Below are 25691 nucleotides of genomic sequence, written 5' to 3' on the forward strand. Positions count from 1 at the left end.
GACCCTCATTAGTCAATGGCTCTGAGGGTCACTGAGTAGCTAGCTCTCCAGCATTACTTTAATCAGCTTTATGAAACTCATTATCTTTTGCAAGATTTGCAATCAATTTGTATTTTTGTTGCACTGTTTATTTACATCTGTCAATTATTGACTCACAAAACTGTCTAAATGGGCAGGGAAAGACAGCTGAGGAAGGCAGGACATTGGAACAATCAATGGTTTAAGTGACCGATTCATTAATATTTTCACGTGATACAAATTTTGCCCTCTTGCACAACCTTGTGACTATGGGACTGTGGGGACTCAGATGATAAGAAGCCTTTGTAATCTAACCACACATTTCCTTTCTCATGGCCTTGATCATGGCTAGCCCTAATTTTATAGAGCATCTCAGGAAAGGAAATCAATCAGCAGTTGTCAGCATTTGGGGAAGTCCTGAAAACGTGAGTATTAATTAGTTCAGATGTTGAAAGAAGGTTATGTATATTACAGTCAGTACCCAACTCAGCACAGGTAGGCGAAATCAATTCATACCTTCCCCATGTACATCGTTCTCACCATCACAGAAACCTAGTGGGAAAGGAAAAAAAAAACACTTTTATACGATGCTGTCATTTGCATTCACGGATTAGTAACTCTTTCTGAATCAAACTAGAATTTTGAAAATCCCAAGGCAATTTTGGCATGTGGATGTTCTTCTAGAGTGCATTAGCACTTACACTAAAATTAAAATCGATATTGCTAATTTATGTCTAAAGTTGGTTGCTATCTACTTCTTTTTCTTTTAAAATTATCTCAGTCTTAAATTTTTTTTATCGTCTTTGTCCTGAAAGAACAATTTACAAAGTCTGAGAACCTCTATTCAAATCGTAGAGTAATGAAGTACACAGATAGAAACTCTCCTCCAAATGCTTTGTCATGGAAGGAAGGGGACGTAACTCAAAAAGTCTACATCACTGTTTCACACTCACCATGAATGTCTAGAGGAACAAATTGGAAGTTCCATGCTATATGTTGTATTTATATTTCTTACAGTCAAGTCATTTTAAAAGGAAACTTATCTGGAGTCTCAGTCAATTTGAATAGTATATATGACAGCTATACATGAAGTTTTAAAAATTTGACTGGGGATAAATTCTGGCTGAACAAAGTATTTTTAATGCATAAAATATATTGCAGATGACAAGTACAATATACCCTGTTGGTCCAAGCTAAAACCAAAAAATTGTGCCAAGAATGTTACATGTTAGCATTCTCCTTGGAGCAATCAAGTATATACCAAACGAGTTTTCAGTATAAAATCAGGACAAATTTTTAAGATCTAAGCTTTTAAATATAGCTTACTTCAGGTTTAAGTATGTTTCTGGATAAGCTTAATCTATAAGTTAACCTGACTAGTCTATAAAATTTAAACTAAATGTTTAATAATCATTCATTCAACACATTTAAATCCCTGTGCTAGGTGTGGCAGGCAATAAATAGGCGTAGGTGAGAAGATAGAACATGGAAGCAAAGTCTGTATCAGCTGGAAGATACAAAATGTTAGTGGAGCCCAGCAGCTGGGCAATATTGAGAGTCCCCAGGAGCAGGAAAACGAAAAATTAAGCATGCGCATACAGTTTCTCCCAGGCCCATGGGAAAAGAATCCAAGCTAGTGACTGAGAACTTTATTCAGTGCACATAAAGACCACCTGGGCAAGCTTGCTAGGAGGCATACTTATGGGCCCAAACCTCACAGATTGTCATTTAGAAGCCGGGGGGGTGGGCCCAGGAATCTACATTTTTAATAATCACTCAGAGGACTTTCCTGCAGATAGTCCCTTTGAGAGGCCTGGACAAGGCCGTGGCGTCATCCTGATCGCACACACCTGAAGAAAGGCAGCGTGAACAGAACACTGGGAGGCGAGGTGCAGAGAGACAAACGGTGTGCTCTACGGTCAGCACTACCAACAGGAGGAGAGAAGCTTCTGATTCGTATTCTGGTGTCCCTGGGACCCTCACACTGGGAAAGACCATTCAGATCACTAAAAAGTGACTATTCTATTACAGATAAAGAACCGAGTTTTACACGGCAATGCTGAAGCATCTCTTCATTATCAAGGCACCAATCACTCTGGGTTTAAATAGTAAGGTCAGTTTTCAATTTCATTAGCAAGGCTGACCTGTCCCTGGAACTTGAGGACTCAATTGAGGGCTACCTTGTGGAACCACCTGAGTGGTGTGCAGACATCTCACATAATATCCCTTTAGTGTTACCCTCTCTGTCAGGCTGGAACAGAAGGAAGGCTTCATGAAGGAGGTGGCACCTGGGTTAGGCACTGAAGGACAACGATGAGGATGATGATAACAACAGAGCCAGTGGTATTGCTGGCTCGCTATGTGCCGGGCACTTACTCAGCAACTCAATGAGGCAGGCGCTATTATCACCCCAACATCACACTGCCAGGAAGTTTCAGGACTAGGCTTCTGACCTCTGTGCCTTCAGAATGCCTACCTTGCTGCACCTAGAGGGATTCAGACACTCAGGAGTGAAGAGGAAGACAGCCCCAGTGTAAAGACAGGAGGAGGAAGAGGAAGAGGGGGTCGAGGGTAGGGGTGCAGAGGAAGGGGGAGGGCACAGCAGGGTGGAGAATGGTGTAGTCTGGCTGGAGCTCAAGATGGGAGGAATGGGAGATGAGGCTGGATTGAAGGCATCTGCCAGTAATTTGGCGTAAGGTAGAGAATAGAAGGTTTCGGTTAGAGAAGTGACATGACTACAGCCAAGCTTTAAGTTTTCTCTTGGTGGGAGAGGGTAATTATGTTTATTTATTTATTTTAATGGAGGCACTGGGGATTGAACCCAGGATGCATTCTACCACTGAGCTCTACCTCCCCCCTCCTCCCAGCTAAGCTTTAGAGAGATTGTTTCTGCAGAAGAGTGAGAGATGGATTGAGAGGAGAAAGCCTAGAGGCAGGGAGATGAAGTGGAACATCACTCTAATAGTCCAGGCAAGAAGGAAAGAAGTAGGGTATTTACTGGCAGTGAGGACAGAAGAGAGGTGGCAGATCTGAGACACGCTGCAGGGACAGAATGAACAGGACTTGGCTACTGAGCGGGTGTGAGTGGTATGGGAATGAGAAACCCAGGTTTGGAGTTTAGGTAACCAGAAGCATGGTGGTAGCAATAACTGGTATGTTAGCACCAACTCAATGTATAACCAAAATGTCCAAGCCTGGACTTTCACTACTGGATAAAAAATATCATATGATTCAACTATAAATAAAGGGATAAAAATAAAAAGGAACGAATTGTGACTGGATATCTAGAAACAGAGGAAACTCATATCAGTGCCCCAGGGGATGGGACAGCAATGACCAGGGCTGCATCTGTGTTCCAAGAAACCTTGAGGTCTCACAGCCACTGAGGGCTGACCTCCTAAGTGTAACAAGACCATGTTCCCACTCCCTACTCCTGTGCCCGACGAATCTAAAGTAACTCCTAGCACGGTCTTGATTTGCTGAATAGAGGCAGAGGCAAGAGGTAGGTTCTGTAACCGGAGTGTGCCCTTTAAGAAGCCTTTGGTGCTTCAGCCTCCCCATCTGGGCCTTCCTGCCATCTGGGTGACACTCTTGCCCCTCTCTAGATCTGGGATGCTTTTGCCAACCCTGTCTCCCTCCTCTCTGTTCAACCAGGGTCATGAACAGGCTTGCTTCTTTCAGGGTTATTTGCATTTTAAGCCTTCTTAACTATGCTAGTCAAAGGTACTGCCTATGGAAAGGTTACTGAAGTCCAAGGCACGCCTCTTTCCCAGGGAGGAGCTCAGGGCCATAGTTCTCAAGGCTGGGAATACTCAGCATCAACTGCTCCGGCTGCAGGTGCAAAGAAGGCAACTAGCATGCCCTCTCCTGCCTTCAGCTCTAGACTGCTCCCTGAAAGGACAGGGGCCACCCAGCCCCTCCTCCATTCACTGGTGATGAGTAGAGGAGAGTTAGGGACAGTCCTAGACTATGGGACAGGGCAAGTGTCACAGTGGTCTCATGCTTATCCATCTCTGCACGTGTGTGTGTGCATGTGTGCGCGTGTGTGAGAAATGACAAACTGCACATGCTACCAGGGAAATGATCAATATTTCTCTTTATAAATTCTGGATGATTAAACAAGAAGAGAGAACTATAAAAATCTTGTTTGGTTGTATAAAAGTTTATTTCTATCATTTATATCAACTACTTACCATGTTTGCTTAATTGTTGTGCAGCTCAATAACCATTATGAAAATTACTAACCATGTATCAGACTAATGGCTTTGTTTTCTTGGGACACAAACCTCTGCTCACAAATGTATCACAGTCTATTGCTTATGTAGTTAAGATATGAGCAGATGCTCCCTCATCATCTGCTTACAAAAAAAAAAAAAAAAACAAGTGGGAGCATTAACTGAGGCTACATCATTACGCTCAGGAAAGATTCCAAGGGAAAGAACAGTTATTGCTTCTCCTATGGAGCCTAATTCTGGGCTTCAATTATATTTTCCCATCACTTTTTAAATCTTTACTTTATTTGGTTGGTCCCATAATAAGAAATACCTTTTTGCAAAGCTAGTCGATATTTTTAAAGTCCAAAAGGAAAGAAAATGAAAAACTTTAATGAATTACAGGGGGAAAATACATGAAACTATTTAAAATAGCTCCCACCAACAAATATAATTCTCCAGAAATAATTCCCATCCTTGGAGACTTGAGTAATATTTTAAACACACTGGCTTTCCCATGTAAACACATCCATATTTGGATGTGTTTCTGAGTTCTGCTATACTTGCAAGGCAACTGTGCAGAAGCAGGCACCCAGCTCAGACTTTCAAGCTGGAGGTCAGTCCACCTTCCACAGTTGTCAGAAATTGGGGCCCAACAATTTCTCACTGCTGATTTGAAAAGGAGTGCCCACTCTGACTCTACAGTCAACCTGGGAATTCTGCTCTGGGATTTCTTTCTTTCTTCCTGCTTTCCTTATTGCTCTGTCTACTACAATCAACATTTACATTCTTTCGCTTTTCTTACTCATCCTCACTCACACCTTCTGACACTTCTCACCTCTTCCCTCCAAGGCTACCTCACTCTTAGCATAAATGTTTCACTCAACTAATTACTTTCTTTAGGTACTTGTTTCTCTCTACATGCAGGCCTCACAATCTCACTTAAGTTATCTATGATTCCCTTGTTCTCTCTAGGTCTTTGGCCCTTTCCAGAAAAGTGTAAACTTTAAATAGAGGGCAACACAAACCAAGGAATGGCAGAGGCGGAAATGCAGCTCTTTATTTGGGGTTCCGAGTAAAAACCTATCAGTCTGGTTCCCTTCCAATCCAGGGAGACCGAGATCTTGCTGCACTCACCAGCATCCCCACTAATAACAGTCTCTGCCTTTTTTAGGCTTGTATATTCCTAAATCTCTACCTATACAGAAGCTAAACTACTCATCTTCCCATATGTCCCACTTTTCTGATCAGTGAGCAGTGGTCCCTTATCCAATTCCAACATAATTGTCGGCTTTATTCTCATAGTCCCATGCGTGAAGGCGGCTAGGCAGCCCTAACCGATTCTAAAAGATCTCATACTTTACAAGCAAACAACCATTTGGGTAAATGCAGTCATCTCTGAATTGCACCAAGAGAACAGAAACAGCATTATTACAACAAATACAAGGACTGTTGAATCCCATCCCCACTATATGCAAGGAAATAAGATGTTGAATGTTCTCTGCAGAAGGAACAGAGACTATTTAGGCTTTAAATTATCTAAAAAGTAAAGAAAACCAGAAAAGCTAGTATTATCTTGGCCAAAGATTCCCCTGTTTGTGGACAAGAGTCGATCTGCATTGGAATGGATAATTCAGGACAACTGTTCCTACTAGATTATAAACCCCAGGAAGGCAGGCTTGGAATATGTCTTAGTGAATCAGACTTGTTTCATGGGCAGGTTAGATGTCAGCAACCAGAGTGGTTTTAGTGAGTGCTCTGTGCACATAAGCCATTGAGTAATTTCTCCACGCTTCTCCATCACTGAGGGCTCCTCTGTGCCAGGCGCTGTGCTGCAGGTGAGACCATTAAGAAGCTAATTGTCAGAAATCTACATGGAGCAACAGAGAAGCACATCCTGAGAAAAGCGGTCAAGTGACACAGGTGCCAAGACGGCCATCTATACTTAGGAGCTTTGAGACGTTAGAAGGACACGGGGAGTTCTGGGCTGGCAAAGGGAGAAAGGTCAAGGTGGCCCCACAGGCATGGGGTCAGAGCTGAGGATGCTGGTCAGGTAGCCAGGAGTAAGTTAAGAGAGGAAGAGATGGGAGCAGGATGGAACATTAATAGAACCCCAAGGGGTTCAAAGACTTGGGGGAGGGGCTGTGAGTAAGGAGAGAAGGGAGAGAGAGATGGGTGGGGGGCCAGACCCTGGCATTCATGTCATTCCAAACTGAGAGATTTGGACTCTCCTGGAGGTGAGGTTTTAAGCAGGCAGCAATATGATCAGATTTGGGTTCACTCTGGAAGCAGATGACATGAATCTCATCCCCACTCCTGGTCACTTCTGGCCTCTCTCCACCCTTTTACTCACCCTGCCCAAGGGTGGTGGAACAGTGACCGCAGAAGAGTGGGGAACAAGCCAGCAGGTGGTGTGGCTCCCCCTTCCCCTGCCCAGGGGCGCGCCTTCCCTCCAAGAGCCTGCCTTCTCTCTCGGCCCTGCCCCTTGGTCTGACCTCCGTGCTCCTCCCCTGGGGGCCGCCCTGGGCCAGGGCTGCTGGCCACTCGGGAGCCAGCCTCCTTCTGGGGTCCAGTCGTGATAGGCATGGACCCACTGGGAGAAGCCACTTCCTCTTGTCAGGAATAAAGGCAGTATTTACCTCCATCTGGCACTTCTAGTTTGAGTTCTCGGTTTGTCCAGAGCCTGGATGGGAAGCGAGGACTTTCAGAGAGTCCAATGTAAAACTAGACTGAGAGGACACTGGACTGGAAATAAGGAGATCAATTAGAAAGTTTTGATGAGTTCCTGCAAAAATGATGAGGGCCTAAAAATTGGACAGTGTGGAGTGGAGGAAGCTTGAGGGCCAAGAGATGCCAAGAAGAGAGAATCCGCGGTGGAGAAGGCAGGAGAGGAGCTCCGTTTCACTTCATCATGAACACACACATTCCCCTGCTGGGAGCTTTGCTCTGAAGACCACGAACCCGGGAAGTGCGGGCGCGGTTTCAGCTTTTCTCCTCCTGGGCCTACAGGACAGAATGAGCAGCACAGAGCTGGCGGCTGGCCCGTGTGTCTTACCCATGTATGAGGCAGGCCAGGCCGACGGGCCCCCTCCTCCATAGGGGTCTTGGGGCTTGGTGCTCAGAGCACTTGTGTGAAGAGCAGAATCAGAATTGGTCCTAGGAGAGGGAGGAGAGAGTCTGGCTGAAAATTTTTTTTTTTTCTTTAGTGAAAATGCAATATTCTTCACTGAAAATTACCAACAGGAGGGAAGGCAAGATCAATCGATTTACAATCAACCAAAAAAGGAGGGGTCTAGACCTACCTGAAGTCCTTTACATCAATAGCAGACACTGGGGATGGCCCACACCCAAAAGACTGAAATTTGTACTTGTATGATCTTATCTTTTGAAGCTGATGGCATAAGGATCTGGTTCAACAAGACAGACCTCAGATTCGTGGCTTCCTCTAAGAAACTTCCCATTTTTCCTTGCAACTCCAAAGATCGCTGTGACAGTCTATTCTCTGTGGCTGCGCTAGACCCTCCCCGTCTGAGAATAACTCCTCCTACATGAAGGACCGCCGATAGCAGGGATGCTCAAACACTTTCAGAGAGAATGCAAGATCAGGACAACTTTCAAAATACTACTAACGTGTTCTCTGCCCTTTCACTCTCGTTCTTTCGTAAGCACAGTGGTTCTTCCAGCAGCTATGTGACCCATAGCTGCAATGCCGCTGCAGACCCAATGCACAAGCAGACAGTGCAGCTATCTCCCAGGGATTTGTAAAAGGTACAACAATGTCAGTCTTCTCAGTAAATTAATTCGTTTCAGAAAATATAACTGTGCTTCTTTTAAAAAGATACTATTTTGGTTGACATTATTATATGTTTATTATTTTTTCTTGTTATTTCTAAATGCATTAATGAGTATCTTCTAGAAACCTCTCAACTTAACTTCCAAAATCAATAGCTAAATGTCAATAAATATACCCACATAAACAAACACTGCTTGAGGGCTTCAATGGTTTTAAGGTTCAAGGGAGTCTTAAGACAAAAAGTTTGCGAACCACTGAACTATAGCAAATTTCTGAAATTCTCCCAGACAGCTCCAATTTGTACACAGCTTCTGCTCCAAGAGCTGATTATTTACTTATCTCATCCAAGGGTCAAACCATCTGCCATAAAAAGAACTTGAGAGAGACTTCAAATTAGCTTAAAATGCTTCTTCTGTGGTCTGTTCCAGGGGATGGCCTCATGCGGCCATGAAGCCATGTGGCCTGACTGCACCGTGGCTGTGCTGTGCTCAGACAAGGGAGGGGCAGTTCAGAACCTGCGCGATGCCACAGGAAGAGCGTGGACGCTGTGGTCAGAGCACCCTGGGTTCAGATTCCAGCTCCTTTACAGATTCAAAGAAACTCAAGAGAACATCAGTCAGATACAGAGGGACAACTGGGAGAATCTGAATATAGACTGGGTATTAGATAATATTTGGGATTATTGTTAATTTTGTTAAGTGAAACAATGGCATTGTAGTTATGTTTTTTTAAAAAGGTTCTAATCAGCTTTCTACTGTTAGAGATATTTACAGGTGAAATACTCTATCTGACTGGTGGTGGGATGGGGGTGGGAGGTACTGGGGTTGGGGGGTGGGTAGAGAAGAAACAAGACTGGCAGAATGCTGATAAGGACTGAAACTGAAGGATGGGCACATGGACTTATTAATCTTTCCCCTTTTGAGTATGTTAAAATTCTGCACTATAATTAAAAAAAAATCTCAGTTCCATTACATATTAGCTAAGAGGCCTTAGACAAGTCATTTAACCTCTTAGAACAGAAAATAATGTGCATTCTTATAGGATGGTATCAGGATTGAAAAAAATGACCTATGTAGAAACCTTACTGTGGAGGTCCGGCCCATAGTGATAATTTAACAGCTAACGTCTATTGAATACTTAATGCTTCCCACCTTTCTTATGTATCTTATTTAATTCTTGCAACCATCCCTTGACACATAGGTACTATCATCTCCCCTTTCCAGATGAATAAACTGAAGCATAGAGAAGTTAAGTAACTTGTTCAAGGTCACAGAGTAAGAGGCAAACCCTGTCATCCCACACCCAGACCTCACGTTCTCATACAGCTACACTATACCAAGCAGACGTTCATTACGTGGTGGGAGATCTGGATCTTCATTTTTTAACACTTCATATGGACACAGCTGATATAAACATACTCTGGCAAATGGATGATATATTAAAAACATCAGGACAATCAAGTTGATTGGTCTTCCACGTTAAAGTTTATTTCTACTAGGAAATCAGCCATGTACCTGTTAAGTGCAGATGTTAGCCTGAACCCAGGGTGCTTCTCTTCCTTCCAAGCAGGCTGCTGCCTTTAAAAAACAGAACAACATAAAAAGAAAAGAAGTTCAATCCACAGGGAGCAAAGGAGATCCTCCAGCCTTGGGTTTGAGAACTGGCTCTTCCACTTACCCCGCTGCACGACCTGAGGAAAGTCACTTCACAACGCACCACCTCATTCACTTGGCTCATCATTGTTATAAAACGAGGTCACACTGAGTGATCTCTCCAGCTCCTGTGATTTCTGATTTCCATGACAAAAACTGTCACAAATCCACCAGAGCAGGATGAGCGGATGAGCTAGCTGGGCATATAAGAGTTTTGGTTTTCATTTTTAAAGGTCAAACAAGCACCTTTGAAAATATTTTGAAATAGTTCAAATCTATGGCCAACCCCTCTCCAGGGGATAGGAGGTCTTACTCCGGACGTGTGTGTGGAGAGGGCGCCCTGACAAGCCCGGATGCAGAGACGCTGCGTTCCCAGGCAGATGTCCATCAAGAGGCATACAGCTGGTACAGTAACCCAGTTTATGAAAACAATAATCTCACGAATCCTCGTGCTTGTGCCGAAGACCGTTTTTCTTGGATACAAATTTTTAAAATCTGTTTCAAGATATCTTTTTATGATAAAATACTGTGTTTATCCTACAACCATGGATCTCAAGATTCTTGAGGGTAGCTGAAAACCTACTGGAGGCAGGGGCCAGCTGTTACCCACGTTCACACCGACCTTTCCTGGGTCCTGAATACATCGTCTGCAGTAATTGCTGCCAGCATTTGCCCAAAGAATGGACGGGCAGTAGACCTCAACCCAGAGAGCTAAATGGTTTCAAATGCCTCCGAAATCTGACTAGGTGATCTGAAAATGACACCACATACCCACTGGATGTAGCCATCTTTTCAGTTAACTGTACATTCTTTCACTCTCAAAAATACTCAGTTTTGGGGTGTATATTCTCTCTATACAAAAATACTCAAACAGACCCTAAATCAAATCCAACTTTAGGAGCTTACTAAAGCCTTTGTTCCTTTCAGTGGCCAAGACACCTCATATATTCAGATATAAGAATACCAAATGAGAGTATTATGTTTATAAATGTATCCAAATGTGTTTCTATTTGGTCTTAAAGATGAAGATCTAGATTTACTTAAATAACTTAATTTTAGACTCTCATATAACCCTATGATTATGCATAGAAAGAACTTCACTTTTACAAGAGAAAACAAGAGTCTGTGCTTTAGATTAGAGATTTCTAAAACAACATTCAGGATGGGTAAAATAAAGTGAAACCGTCCAAAAATAGCACATGCCCATCATACCTTTGAAAACATGGCTTGCTTACCTTGGCCAACTCTCATCCAGAGGCTGTGAGGCGTAATTAGCTCCAAAAGTACCACCATCAAAGTAGAGTTTTTAATAAAGGAAAAATAAAATGAATGGAAAGCTGATGCAGAAGTAAGAAGCTGGAATCGTGGGGCGTTAAAACAACTGAGTTGTGGGTCCTTACCTTTATCACTGCATCAGACAGCTCTTCCTCCACGCATTCTCTTACCAGCTTCCTCTGGAAAAGTCTACTTCTCTGTCTTCTAACCAGTGCCATCTTTGCATGGTTCATCGGGGGTGTTCCTTACTCTTTTTGCCGGCCTAGCATCTTTTACTTTGAAGAACTGCCTCCACCCCCACCCGAAACCTGGGAAGCATGGCATTCCCCTCCCTGTCCCACGGGATGCCCTTAGGCTCAGCATTTCCAGTCAAGGCAACTTATCCCCCAGTGATTGGTTCAGAGATGATGAGCTCATGATATAAACAGGACCAATGAGAGTGCTTTTGAGGAGAAAAAAGGACTGTCCCCAGTGGAGGTGGTGAGCTTGAGGACCATGTGAATCTGGGTTTCTCTCCCTGGAAGTCAATTCAGAGGGAGCACCTCACAGAGACAGAGTCTCAGTGCTACTGGACGGGCCCCTAGATCTAGCCTGTGGGCTTCTAGTGATGTCAGCCAATACATTCCCTTTTCTTCAAGTTGAGGGTTCCTGTTACTTATCGTCAGAAGGGAGCTGCATTAGGTTTGTGGAGAAATGTTAACTTCCCTGGGTTGTCAGGGGCCCCATTCCATAAATTCTGTATCCTTCCCTGGGTCTAGCCTTAGCACATCTTAGTGTGCCTTTGCACATCTTCCACATGCACGGAAAGACAAATGTGATGCTACACCACTCATGCTGAGGACAGCAGAGCCGTGTTGGTTAATTTAGTTAATTATACCCATAGAATAGCCTTCTTAAAACATCTTAAATTACATTATTCTCCTGCTAAAAAAATCTTCAGTGACTCTGTGTAAAAGAAGCCATCATAAGCTAGAGCTCAGGAAGAGACGGGAGCCTTGATGAGAAGGGACTATGATGCAGGCGGAATCTGGCACTGGTAAAACTTGGGCACTAGTGAGTTCTTAATGAAATATTTCCTTTGCCAGGAGAAGCATTATGATCACAGCTTCACTTCCTGTGTGTCAGTTGTGTCATGTCTAGCTACCTTATTTCTTAATCTGAATCTTAGTCAGTACAATAAAGCAGACATTTTCAAAAAAGAGACCCGATATTTCTCCAACATTAACTATTAGGCTTAATGCTTGCAAAGTACAGATTAGAACAGAGCCCAGTAGAAGACAGAAAAGGAGAAGGTGAGAAAGAAATAAGAAGGCCCTCGGAGAGAAGAGGCACTGAGCCTTTCTCTTTCCTGCAGAGTGTGGTGACTCTCTGTCCAGAAAAGCTGAATTTCATGAAGCAGAAGTTCACCACTTCTTCTGGTGCACTGCCACCCTTAAAAGTCATTTAGTCCAATTATCTAGACAAGTGATACAAATTAGAATGCAGTGGTGTCGTAATAATGCAATGATCAAACATCAGTTATTTCAATGTTGAGGTGTAAGTTAGCATTGTAGCCTTTCTGATGTAGATTAACAACACGGACATGAAGTAAATTCCTGAAATTATAATATGGCTAGACTGAAGGCATCTAAACTTAAAAGATGTGACATCTGAGCTCTCTTAATTCTCACCATCACATCTCATTTAATGGATATTTACAAACCGAAGAACTGTTGGCATCAAGAGAACCACTAATGTTAGCAGCTTACAGTTAAACTCAACAGAGGAAAACACCAAAAAGGTTTATTTGTTCTTCTGAAGATTTCAGAAAACTTTGTTCAGGTGACTAATTACTCCACAACACTGATACGTCTAAAAACAACGTAAAAACAGGAAAAATATCCTTATTTGTAAACTTGAATTTACCATTTAATTCAACAAACATTTCCAGAGTGCCTGCTAATTGCCAGCAAACAAACAGAAGAGCAACGCAGGTGGCAGGTTTTTAACAAGCCAGACCAGCTCCTCACCCATTACCATCTTAGTTAAGCCTAAGTCAAAAAACAATCCCACGTCATAATGGACCTTTTTATCTATTCCACTCTGCACTCCTGTTCACGCTCCTCCTCTCCTGCCTTCAACCCTAATGGTCCCAAAGTTCTGTGGCCTCATAGCCTCTCTGCTCTGCTCGCATCTGCTTTCATTGCTCTCAAAAGGACAGGATGGGGAGAGGGTCTCAGCACCACTGGGTACCAGGTGGAGTGGAGGCAGGGCGGGAGGCTGGAGTGGCCAGGTACTTTGGGAAGAGCGCCCTTGGAGACTCTGTCAGCAGGCCCCGACCCCGTCCTCCATGTTCGCCTTGGTCCGTCCACGCATACATTTGGCTCCAACTATCACCCACAGTCCCCACTCCTGAATCCATACCCCCAGCTCCCAACAGTTCTCGTGAACTCCAAGTTCACATTTCCAAACGCCTACTCAGTCTCTCCACCAAAAGTACCTCAAATTCTACCCAAAGCCCAACTAATCGTCTTCCCTCTCATCTTCTTACAGTCCCTTGTATTCAGTGGAGGGCGCCATCCACCCAGGGGCTCCGGCTGGAAATCTCAGAGTCATCCCAGTCTGTTCTCTCTCTCCCCAAGTCCCCGCGGGTCAGCAGAGGAAAAGCCTTCCCCTTACGCTCCTGCCTCAGTCCCCTGACCCGTGGACTCCTACTCCTTCTCAGCTTGGGGAGTGTCAGAGGGAAAGTGCTCACCCACGAGTCCCCAGCGGAAGGGGAGTAGCCCTCCCAGTGATAAGACAGGACACCTGCTGGCCCGCTTCCCTGTGGGTGGGATTACTGAGCCGCAGAAGCTCCAAGCAGCTTCCACCCTTCTCTCTCCTGCGCTGCCTGCTCATGGCTGCTGAGCACAGCTGGGTCATTCTTTTGGCTTCCTGTTCCCATGTGGTAAGGGCACCTGGGGCAGGGCTCAGGGACCGCCCCCTACAGCAGCCTGGAGGCCGACTGTCTTCTCTCCTACCCTCTGGAACTCGGGGTTCTACCAGAGACAGGGTGCAGGGCAAGCTCGTGATCTCCCCTGCGGCTGGCGGGGTACGTGAACTCCAGGTCCGCTTAATAGAACCCGCCCACCAAGACGAGTGCCAGGGTCGGATTTAATATATAAAAACGTCACAGTTTGGTTCCTCCCCTAATTTCTCGACCATGTCTTCAGCATCACTCTACTTCCTCTGGTCCCCTTACCTCCAACTAGGTCCTACTAGAATATATCTTAAAGTCAAACATGAAGGGAGTTGGCATAATATGAGTGGAATCTTCTTGAGTTCTTATGTGTATCAGAACATCTTATTTCCTTCAGCACATCAGTGACAAATAGGTGGCATGTGGAATTTTGAAGTCTGAATATTTCCCCCTTACCACTCTAAAAACCAGTATTTTCATGTCCTTTGAGATGGAAATCTCCAATGGGTGTTTAGATGAAAATTGGGTTTTTTTATCAAATAAATTTTTGGAAATCCCAGGTTAAAGATAAGAAGTTTCTTAACTATAGGGCTTCTCAGAGACTTAATGTCAACTGTGAAGCTCCAAGAAGTGACAGAGAGTTCAGTGTTTCTCAAACATAATAGGCCATGCATTTCAAATAAACATGCTCTATAAACCAATGTCCTATAATTTTCATTTCATTGTGTGAAAAGTTTCAAAGCAAGACCTATTCCAAAGAGGAAAGCCATTCCTAACTTTCATGGGTCTTAAGGCATCTCTTGATGACTGTTCACACTAGATTTCTGGACACAGTATACTCTCAAGCCTTGTTGGGAATATAAACTGGGGGAAATTTCTAAACATTTGTCTTTCTTTCTAAAAACACATCTCTTTTAGAGGAAGACATTTTCTATGATTCGTCAGTGTGTCTTACCCACAGATCTGAGATAATATTACATTTGCTGTAAATGTATGTTAATAGTTTTTTTTTATATTTTATTTTTTTTATTTTTATTTTTTAACATTTTTTATTGATTTATAATCATTTTACAGTGTTGTGTCAAATTGTATGTTAATAGTTGAGAAATTCAGCAAGACGGTGTTTGGGGTACACATTCTGCTGCCCTTGAGGAGGGAGGGGTGAGAAGGGCTGCCTGCAGGGAGGCGGGAGAGCTTCTACTCTGAGTTCTCAAGCCCTGGCCCCCAGCCGGGGACCAGGCAGCGCCTCTCCTCTGCCCTGAGTGCGGCCCCAGGCCAGAGCCCGCCTGGGCAGTGCCAGGGTCTCTGCTTGTGGTGGCCACTCATGCCAACAGCAGAGCCCACCGCACTGGCCTTCTATGTGGGGGCGGCCGCCCACCGTGGAAGGAACGCCCTTGTGCCACAGGCTCCGCGGAGTGTGGCTGCCCACACTGTCAAACAATGTTCACTTTATTTGAGATCATTTATCCGTATCATAGGACTGAACCCTTGTCTAAGCCAGTGTGCCTGTTCTAAAATAACACCCAATCCAAGGAACAGCTGGAAGAAGAGAATTCTGAACACATTTCTTCTTTTTGTTCTAACAAAGATTCAAACCAGTGTTAATACTTTTAAAAGATAAAACTTCATGAGGGAGGTAATAGACCAGTGTGAAAGGCAACCATTTTAAGTAAATTATTTCAAAATCATATGAATGCAGGCCAGGAAAGGAAAAATGGAATTGCAGCCCTCTTCCCTGAAGTTCTCCTGAATATACTAACATCTGCGACAGAAAATCATCCCACTTTTATATTTTACTAGGATTTCGGGGTCCCTGGATTCCTCAAAAGAGACTTGCTGTTTGTTAATGGGCAGGCCTATGCTAAAGCCCCAGGGCCCCAGTTCGGTGCTTGAGAAGAGCGTATGGAGAGACGTCTCACGGTCTATGATCAGTACTGTCTGATGATTGTACTGTCTGATGAACAACTTTAACTGCTCTGTATAGTAACTTGGTTCTTGTTTCTCCTCCGCGTAGGAGTTGATCTGCTCTGCTGCTGATCTCACAAGGGATCCGCACACAGGGTCCAGCCACACCCTGTGACTTACTACTGAGGAGAGACGGGACCCCCTGAGCACACGGCGGAGTAGCGCCTTCCTACACTTCGCCCAAGTCCGTCCCTCTGCCTGAAACATTCCCTCCGCAGCTGCCTTCCTCTTTGGATATCACTTACAACCACTTGAAATTATTTTCCTTCATCATTTTTTAAACTGTTTGCTGTCTGTCATCTCCCACAGAACTGTAAACTCAAGAAGGCAAGGACATGCCTGTCTTATTCACCACTGAGTCCCCAGCGCTGAGAACAGTACTTGGTACAGAGAGGGGCTCTGTGCACATCTGTTGAATAAAGATGCACATTACCGCCTTACTTGTAACCTACCCTTCAAGCCTCAGATTTTCTCCCAGGATGCCTTCTATGCCCCCACAAGACTGGTTCAGGCTGTCCCTGCCGAGCCCCTGAGCCACCTCAACTACAGCTCCCCGCACTGTGCTGCAACCACGTGCTTGCCCAGCTGCCTCTCCCACTGGATGACAGTGACTTGAGGGCAGGGACCATATCATGTTTGCCAGTATGTCTGCAGTATCTAAATGATGCCTGATGCTAACAGATACTCAAACTGTTTTTAGGTGAATGAACATTCTTCTCCATTGCTTTTCTTCAATTTCCTCCTCTTCTAGGTATTCCTTGGTTAAAAAAGCTATGACTCTATGTATATATTTAGACTATACTTGATGCAAAAAGGATCTGAGATAGCTGTAAATGTATCTGTAGGTATTATAATATTTAGAGAGAACACCTACAAGAGAAAGAGGGAATTGAGACAATAGAAAAAGATGTAATGTTACATCAAGCGAACAACTCTCAAAGTCTTTTGCTTGAAAATTCCGAGCAATTTAGACAATGGTTTGATTTACTGCTCCACCCACATGTGTGTGAATTCGCTGAAGAACTGCCTCTACTCTCCTCTCCTTTTTACATTCTTAAAGTTCTGCACATTCCAGAAAGGAATTTGAGGGATACATCGGTGGTTTAATGGTAGAATTCTCACCTCCCAGAAGGGAACTGGAAAAATCAGTTATTGTTTTCACGTCCCCTGATAATGGCCACACAATATACAAAATCAGAAGTCAGGGTATCTTGATGGACCAAATGCAGTGTGTTCCTGGGGGCAGAAGAGGGGAGAAATAAACATTCGTTGGGGTCATTATCCTCGCCTCAAATTACTGGAAGACTGCAAGAAGCTTGAGGGCAAGAAAAGCAGTGGTTTCCTCTGTGTCCCCACAGCTCCCATGGGTTTCTCTGAAGCATGGTCTTGGGAACAGCTGAGCACTGCAGGGAGGAAGGAGCCCAGCTTGACCTGGGCTGACTCCGGGCCCCTCCTACCTCAGCAGTGGAATTTTGGGCAAGTTACTTTGATACGCAGTTTCCTCACGGGAAAATGGGGGTTAAAAAGTCAACTGCTCACTGAGTTTTGAGGACTAAATGACATTGAATTGCCTAGCACAGGGCCTGGAACGGGTAGGTGCTCAGTAAACATGAGTGCCCTCCCCCCGCTTCCTGGTTTCTAGGCTGGCGAAGCCAACTCTACCATCATTGCCAGGAATTCAGCTCTGCAGTCAGACTCACCCTGCCTTTCTGGTCTTTTCCACCCCTGTGGGTGAAAAGAGTGAAGTGGGGGGCGCAGGCCCTCCCAGCACACTTATTCTGTGCCCTCTCTCACCAAATCTGGCTCAGGTCTCTTTCTAAACACCCTGAGCACAATGCTGGATGCTCAGCAGCACCCCCTACTCTGGCCTGATAAATAAAATTGTCAGATGAACTCAGTCTCCTTTGTTTTACTCCTACGTAACAGCATAGGACTTGGTGTGAGTACATATCACCATATAAGTATTTTCCCAAATACCAGCTTCATATTTTAGCTGTCACTTACTGAGTTTGAGACTCCATAAATAGAAAATCATATAAAATTCCTTCTGTAAGTTCTAACAGCAGTTCAGTGGGTCAACAGAAATAAAAATAAATCACATATCTGTATGTCTGTTTTAGCTAGACTAAATCTTTCTAACCTGATTCAAAGTCAACTCTGACTTTGCTGATTTCTGAAGAAAATGCTGTAAAGGCCTTGCAATGAGGCTGACTTACATGTTTCTTAAGGGCACTTACTTCATTAAAGTGAACTTGATTGACACTTTCATAAACACCTACAATGATCCTTCCAAATTTGTGGTGCAGAGATGTTTCTGGTTTCCTACTCATTTTTGTTTTCTCTGTTCATCAGATAAAATGAAGATTTTGAGGCCAAAAGGGAATCGCAGGGAAGATAAAACCTGAAAACTTTTCAAACATTTCAAAACTTATCGTCTCCTCTGATGATGAGAAAGGATATCTGTCGTCCTGGCTTGTCCCCAGACCGTCGGTGGAGGGGGTGGAAGCGCGTCCGGGACGGCCTCTCCACCAGCCCGTGGTGGCGGGTTCCTCGCACGCTGTCCGCTGGGTGGAACGACGGCTGCAGAGGGAAGGAAGAAGAGTTGGCCTGTGACCGTGACATCGCCACTCACCCTCAAGAACAACAGCTGACAACAACAGATGACAAGACGGACTTAAAAATTTTACTGGTGTCCCTCACTGTGACTTGAGTCGAGGTCAATAGACTGCAGCACATGGGGCTGTTTCTACATAGTTACAGAGTAACTTAAAATGGTCTTTAAGGTATGAAGATGAAAGCTGAAAGAGTGATATATTAAAAGTTGTCACAATTAGGGGACTACGGATTCATATACCAAATCCGGAAACTAGGAGGGACACGTGACATGTGAGAGAGGTATACTTAAGACAGAAACAAACTGGACACCATAGTGTCCACCTGCAGAAACACAGATCCAGCAACCAGAATTAAAATGGGATACCCACAGACTGTGGACTAACTGCTCTGCACAATGTCTTTTTACATTTTTTATCGAATCAGCATTGTTTAAAAATTCAGGTCTGGGGCTTCTCGTGAAAAATCTGAACATCTTGGCCCAAATTCCCACATGGCAAAAGGGGCTGAAATCGAGAGTGGCTGCTCCCTGCAGGTAGGACACCAGATCACTTCACTGACTTACTATGTTAGACATTTGAGTCGAATCCAAAGTCCTTTGTTAAGGGAGGCTTGGGGCACATTCTTAACATTTTTGAGATTGGCATCATGAAAAGCAATCTTTTTGATGGTCAAAGACCAAATCCTAGGCTGGAAAATTATATTTCACAGAATGGGGCAATGTGTATACAATCTGATGCCAGAGGTATTTGTGAAACATATAAAAATAGGTTTTCTTTTATGTAAGTTGAATCATACGTCAAATAGCTAGCTTACTATGAAAGGAATCCCTAGACAGACTATGTCTTTATGGGGGAGCTCCTTTTAGCTAAGAATTGATCACTAATTTTTCTTTGTTAAACTTACGGATTTTGTCATATTGGACTTGGGAATTACTCCTATTTCTCCTGAGTGGGCTGATAAAATGTCTGGGCTAATTTAGTTGAAGAATTCTAATCTATTTTCACAATCCAAATCTATTAACTCCTAAAAAAAAAAAAAAAAAGAGAGAGAGAGAGAGAGACGGAGAGATCTTAGTCAGGAACAACCTGTGAGCCTGGAAGAAAAATATCCCTGTAACAGGTAAGCTGGGTGCTAACCTCAGATAAGAGAGCACACACACTATCCTAGGAGTGACCAACTGAGACACCTTCGTTAATCAAGAGGACAGCACACCTTATCAGAACCTGTTTATACGATAGACATAATTTTAAGAGACAGATGACTTTGTTCCTGGATAAAAGAAAAGGGAGGACTCTCTGGTAATATAATCAACATTCACCACAGTAACGTTAAATGTACTCGAAAACACGATATTTTCATCTAGGAGTCTTAAAGCACTGCCAGACAGGGCTCCCAGGGCCCAGCCTACAGTGGTGGCGCTGAGGGTCTTTAGAAAGGGTTCCAAAAAGTAGAAAGCTCTTGCAATGTCTTCCAGGCTTCCCGTGACACCCATATTTTCTACTTACACTTGCCCCTTCCGCATTAACCCCCACTGGCCCAGGCCCTCCAGGACTACCTGGGCTCAGTTTTGGGGGGATAATCTTTGCTTACATTGGATATTCTCTTCTCTGGGGCACAGCTTCAACTCTCTGCCCCTGCAGTCACTGATCCTCTTCCAAATGATATTTGGCTTCAGCCCTCTCAGTTCACAGCGAACTGCCTGGATCATCAAGTGAGTTACAGCAGTTCAATCAGAGAAGCTGGGACTGGAGGAGTTTCACAGTGAAGGAGTCTATTAAACACTATGGTGTTTGATAGTTACTCTAAGTCTCTGGGCCCCAAAGAGCTAGGGACAAATGGACACACAATTCTCCTGTCCCCACCAACTTCCAAACTCTTGATTTCTGGGAGTTAAAATTCTGTTATTTATAAATGTATTCTTTAGGTCAACTTTAATACAAAAAAGAAACAAAACCCTACCACCCTGAAGGCCAAGTTACTTCATTTTTTTCTGTTCCTTTTCAAGCTTCATTCATACTTTTTACATGGCTGTGCTCACAGAGCACATATATTTCTGTGATCTATTTTTTATACTTAAAACTTTATAAACAATCTTTGTATTTTGTAAACAATCTTCCATATATTATGTAACCTTTCTAGTTATTAATTCAGTCCATATATAGTTATTTCATTTCTAATGTTCATAAGGCCAATATTCCACGTTGCAGTTCAAAGAACATGTGATTTAGAGTCAAAAACTCTAAATCTGTTTCAGTCCAGAATCCTCCACTTACTAACAAGTTACTTCATCTTCCTTATCTATAAAGTGAAAATGATGATCTGATAACCTCCTCACAGGCTTGTTGAGAAAACAAAATTAGACTGTGTAAGTGAAAGCTGCCTTATCCCAAGGATACCAGGTGCTATGGACTGCATTGTGTTTCCCAAAATTCACGGGTTAAAGCCCTAACCCCCAAGGTGACTGCATTCAGAGATGGGGCCTTCAAGGAAGTAATTAAGGTTAAGTGAGGTCATAAGGTAGGCTCTAGAGGACTGGTGTCCTTAGAAGAAGAGGAAGAGATACCAGGAGTACATGCACACAGATGAAAGGCCACGTGAAGACACAGGAAGAAGGCGGTCAGAACTCAACACTATCAACACCTTGATTTTGAACTTTCCAGCATCCGGAACTGTGAGAAAATAAATTTCTGTTGTTTAAGCCACCCAGCCGGTGGGGTTCTGTTAGGGAAGCCCAAGCAGACCAGTGCACTAGGCACTGGAAGGAGGAAGGAGGCCAGGTGGTGGGACACTGGGAAGCATCCTGCTGAAGGCGAGGCCACACTGCAGGGCCCTCCTGTGGACAGCAGGTGTGGCATCACCACCAGGGACTTCTGCAGCATTCTGACCCTCCCACAGGCTTCCCTAAACACCTAGATCTCCCTTAGACACCCATCTGTTGCCCATTCCATGTCACCACTGAAAGATGCTGCATGGGATGAATGGCTGAAAAGATGCTGAAAATGGTTGGCAGGGTCTTGTGACCTGCTTTTGCCAATGGATCATGAGCAGATGTGATATACATCTTGTCTACCCAGGAGCTCTCATACTCTTCCCTCTGCCATGAGAATGCCATGTCCAGTGGGGATGCTCCTTCAGCCTCTGCTGTAGTGGGAAAGATGCAAGGAGGGGAGCCACAGCAGGCAACACGAGTGAAACATAAATGTTTGCTGAAAATCCCAGAGTTTTTGGATTGGTTGTTACTGTAGCAAAGCTGACTGATACAGCAGTGATGGCAGAGAAACAGACAGCAGTGAGATGGAGAGTCCTCTTTTTCATGAAGAGCAACAAGGGAGATGTAAAGTCAAAAGGTCCTGCATGTTCTGAGGACGGCCTCAGGCTCAGGCTCTGACAAGCACCACCCTGTCTGGGAACATGGGACCCAGACACTCAGTGGAGAAGAGAGGGCTCCTATGCACCCGTGTACAAAAGCTCCTCCACACGGATGTCTGGGACCCGGTGCTGGACTGACTGACAGCCCACAGGTAGACTGAGTACATTCTAGGACACAAGCAAGAAAAGGGCAACACAGAAGAGAAAGACCGAGAGAATGTTCAATAATGTTCAAAGTATTCATTGTGGGAAAAATCGGAATGTAGCTGGATTTCCTTATCTCCTTGTTTATTTTGGATGGCTTAATAGTTTTCATTCTGAAATACACATAGAGGAGGTTCAATAATCTCTTCTGGGCCTGGACCAGCAAAGGTCTTACTGCCGGCCCCTGGGCACAAGAAAGCAGATGGGAATGGCACCCTGGGAACAGCAGGGAACAGCAGAGTCTCGGAGGCAGCCTGAGATACTGCAGGGCGCCAGTGACAACAGCCTGACAGTGAGGTTTAGCACCAGGAGGCTCAACAGGAACCTTAGCAGCGAAGGGCTGGGCTACCGAAGTCCATCCCACATTGTGACCTAGCTGCCAGGGGCCAAACACACAGAGAAAAGACCAAGTGGTAACTCAAGGCAGGAGAGAGATGGATTCTGGGCTCAGGTCTCCAAATCTGAGAGAGGGTAGACTGGGTGGAGTACAGCCCAAACACAAGGCTCCATGGACCTCAACAACAAAGGGCCACAAGGCCAAGGTAAGAGTGGTCCCTGGTTTGGCAAGCAGACAGCCACAGTCTTGCTTAGTTTCTGTAGTTGGGCTTTGGCGGGAGGAGGCAAATCCAAAGCAGTTCAAGGAACTGCTGAAAACTGGATGTCCACTTGCAGAGAGCCCCGGACCCAGGCTCTGCCCACCTTGCAGGACTGCATGCTCCTGACTGTTTCTGAAACAACATGGATGGCTAATTGGCTCAGGTTTGCAGATATCAGGGTGGCTGACGGGGTGAAGGTGATGCAGCTAATGCTGCTGGCAGAACTATTTCTGAGATGGATCAGGAGATGTGAATCTTCCAAAATAAGCAGAGCTGTGGATTTCCAGGCTAATGGTAGAAAGGACCACACTCTCAGAGCACACCCCCAGGGACCGAGACCTCATGCAGGCATCTTCACGCATAGCCCCATCTGCCACCACCTCCCATCACCTCTGAGAGCTGCACCCTGGATGAATGGCTGAACACTGCAGCTGAATTTCCTTATCTTTCCCGGGGGAAGATTATTTCCTTTAATTAGGGACTACTGATCTGTCAGTGTGACCTATATTTGCATTCATTCTTTAAGCAGATATACCACACTGTTGGCATATCATTAGGTTTGTGGTTAATGAGAAACCGCAGATCTTTCTCACATGACTAATAAACCACAAGCAGATTCCTACTAAGCCCACGTGTAGCCATGAAATGAGCTGAAGTCTGAGAATTGGAGAGTTGCTTATTGTCAACTCAAGGAGATTATCATTATTAAACATAAACATGCTATATGTTTTATGACTAAGAATATATATAGTAACTCTCAACAGCTTCATCTGTAGACATTACGATGACTAAAAATCAAGAAAAAAAATGATAAAATTCCTGTAAGAGCAACAAAGAGTTTTCTGGAATCCCACTGTCAATACTAGAAATACTTACTGTAGGAATCTTCTATGCTGCAAAGGCATTACACTGGATGTAATGTCACCATTATTTTATGGTACGAGAACAACATGCTAGCCTGAACGAGGGGTCATTGATGGACTACCTCACCCATCTCAGCAGTGAACCAAAGCAAAGAGAGACTCTAAGCAACAAAACAGAGTCCTCGAGGGGAGTACTGGGAAGGGGGCCCCCCAGGTTCTCCACCATGCCTTACTGCAGCCTCATAAACTGGGCTACCTCGTCTTTCAGCCCATGGCAGGCGAAAATAAGACGGGGATGGGCAACAGAAGGGAACAGGGCCTACCGGCTTCTCAGAGTGAGCTGCGCAAATAAAAGTGAAAGGACTGCGGACCACAGTGGAACCAGCTCCGTGCTTCCCCTCTACAGACGAAAAACCAGGATCCAGAAAGATGAGGTAATTTTCTCACAGTCACACAGCTATCGGCAGCCTGGCAACCTGAACTCAGGAGTCTGAGCCTCACTTGGTGTTCTCTTCACCACACCATTTTGCCTCTTTTGCTGAGTCGCCACATAAAATCAGCTATTTTTGAGATTGTAAGTGGACTTTTGCTGACACAGAAAAAAGTAAAGAAGGCTTTTCCAGAAATTTTCCAGATAAAATTTTATGTTCCCATAAACCTACTGAAGATCTAAGATTTAATTAAAGGATAATCGCCCTGCTAAAGTATCTGGTCGTCTTATAGTATAAACAGCACACCTACAGCTTGATATTGGATCCAGTAGTCTCACTTGGAGTAGATGTCTAACTTAATATTTTATAGAAGGTTAGCTACAAGCCCCAAGGCTGTTAATTGACCATCTCATGCTTCCTCCTGTAGAAGTAAAATGCCACCTCAATCATTCTAAACTCCTCAACCTGTTTGAGCTTCCATCTGTTTCCCTTCCCCGCAGTGGAGCTCAGGTGGGAACAGGGGACTAGAAGCTTAACAGGTAGAAAAGGTACTATTAGACAGGCTGAGTTAACACCTGCCCTGAGCTCACACTTCTCATTATTGCACTACAGGACCTCCTGCCTGCCCACAATGCCCTGAGCGCTTCTTTAGTTTACTTCTTTAGTTCTTGGTAAATGCATGAAAGACTGGCTCCAGTATTGAATAAATTCCTCTGGGGCGAAGAGTGGAGGCTTAACAAGGGCAGGAAGTAGGGCAGGTTCCTTGAGCTTGCAGGGCTTTTCACTTACACGCAGGCTAGAGTGGATGGGTCCCCTCTTTTAAAAAGGGCAAGTCTAACAAAGGGATAACTGTGCCACTCCTGGGAAGCCAGCTGGAGATCATTCCAGCCACAGCCAGTGCCTCCTTTGGTTCTCATGAGGTGGGGAGGGATCGGGAAGACAGGCCCACAACAAAGAAGAGGCTGTTGATTCACTGCCTTGGGGTTAAATGGAGCATTTTAATTCTACCTTATAAAATGAGCAGAGTAAAAAGGATTTCATAGCTTGGTTAGAGACTCTATTATACAACAATCAAAAAAAAAAAAACAAAATACTTAACGAGAAATTCAAAATACTTTACGAATCTCTAGGGTCAGACCTGCCAGCGCCCCACCAGCCCTCCCTGACTGCAGCTCCCCGGCCTCTTCCTTTGCTCTCTGCGGTGTCGGAACCGGGGCGAAGCAGGTGCTCAGCCACGTCAGAGGGCAAGACCTCGAGTTCAGGCTTTCCTCCCAGCAGTTGACAGTGCTACACTATCTTCAGGCTAGTCTTCCTCCAGTCTTACAGGGAACTGTGTCCCTCAGGGCGCCTGCATCACCTGAGTGGCTTATTTTTATTTTATTTTTAACATGGAGACTATGCCTTTTTTGCCAACTGAATCTCGGATCCAGTCTTCTCCAAAGGACCAAATGAGTCCTGCTGTGAGGATGAACAGAAGCCACCAGGAGCAGAGCAGATGCCAGAGAAGGCACTGGCACCCGACCTTCCAACCCGAGACCTGGCCTGTCACTATATCTGTGTCCCCTGTGTTGTGCCTTCCTCGTCCTTATTTTTAAATGAAAGGTAAAAGGGAAGAAAAGTTAATAAGATAACCTAAGCTAAAAGATTATTCTAAAAAATGGGAGAGACAAAACAGTTTGCTTTTTAAGGCAGCAAGTGTCCAAATACAAAAAATATCAAAGCAGTCAAAATGATCTCAAGAGGGCCAAGTGAAATAATCT

The 25691-nt window shown here is 44.5% G+C and overlaps 1 protein-coding gene across 3 annotated transcripts in view; it reads right to left on the reverse strand.

Moving 5' to 3' along the window:
- CRTC3 (CREB regulated transcription coactivator 3) overlaps positions 1-25691 on the reverse strand; it is an 87812-nt gene that overhangs the window by 22554 nt on the left and 39567 nt on the right. For all 3 annotated transcript variants that reach the window (XM_072950816.1, XM_072950815.1, XM_072950817.1), the window contains exons 3-7: positions 18313-18432; positions 10910-10971; positions 9537-9599; positions 7285-7385; positions 535-570 (exon numbers count right to left, since the gene is read on the reverse strand). In XM_072950816.1, the coding sequence (XP_072806917.1) occupies positions 535-570; positions 7285-7385; positions 9537-9599; positions 10910-10971; positions 18313-18432 (382 nt within the window). The remainder of the gene's footprint in view (positions 1-534; positions 571-7284; positions 7386-9536; positions 9600-10909; positions 10972-18312; positions 18433-25691) is intronic.

This window comes from Vicugna pacos, chromosome 27, assembly GCF_048564905.1.
Source record: "Vicugna pacos chromosome 27, VicPac4, whole genome shotgun sequence".
In the NCBI taxonomy this organism is placed as follows: Eukaryota; Metazoa; Chordata; class Mammalia; order Artiodactyla; family Camelidae; genus Vicugna; species Vicugna pacos.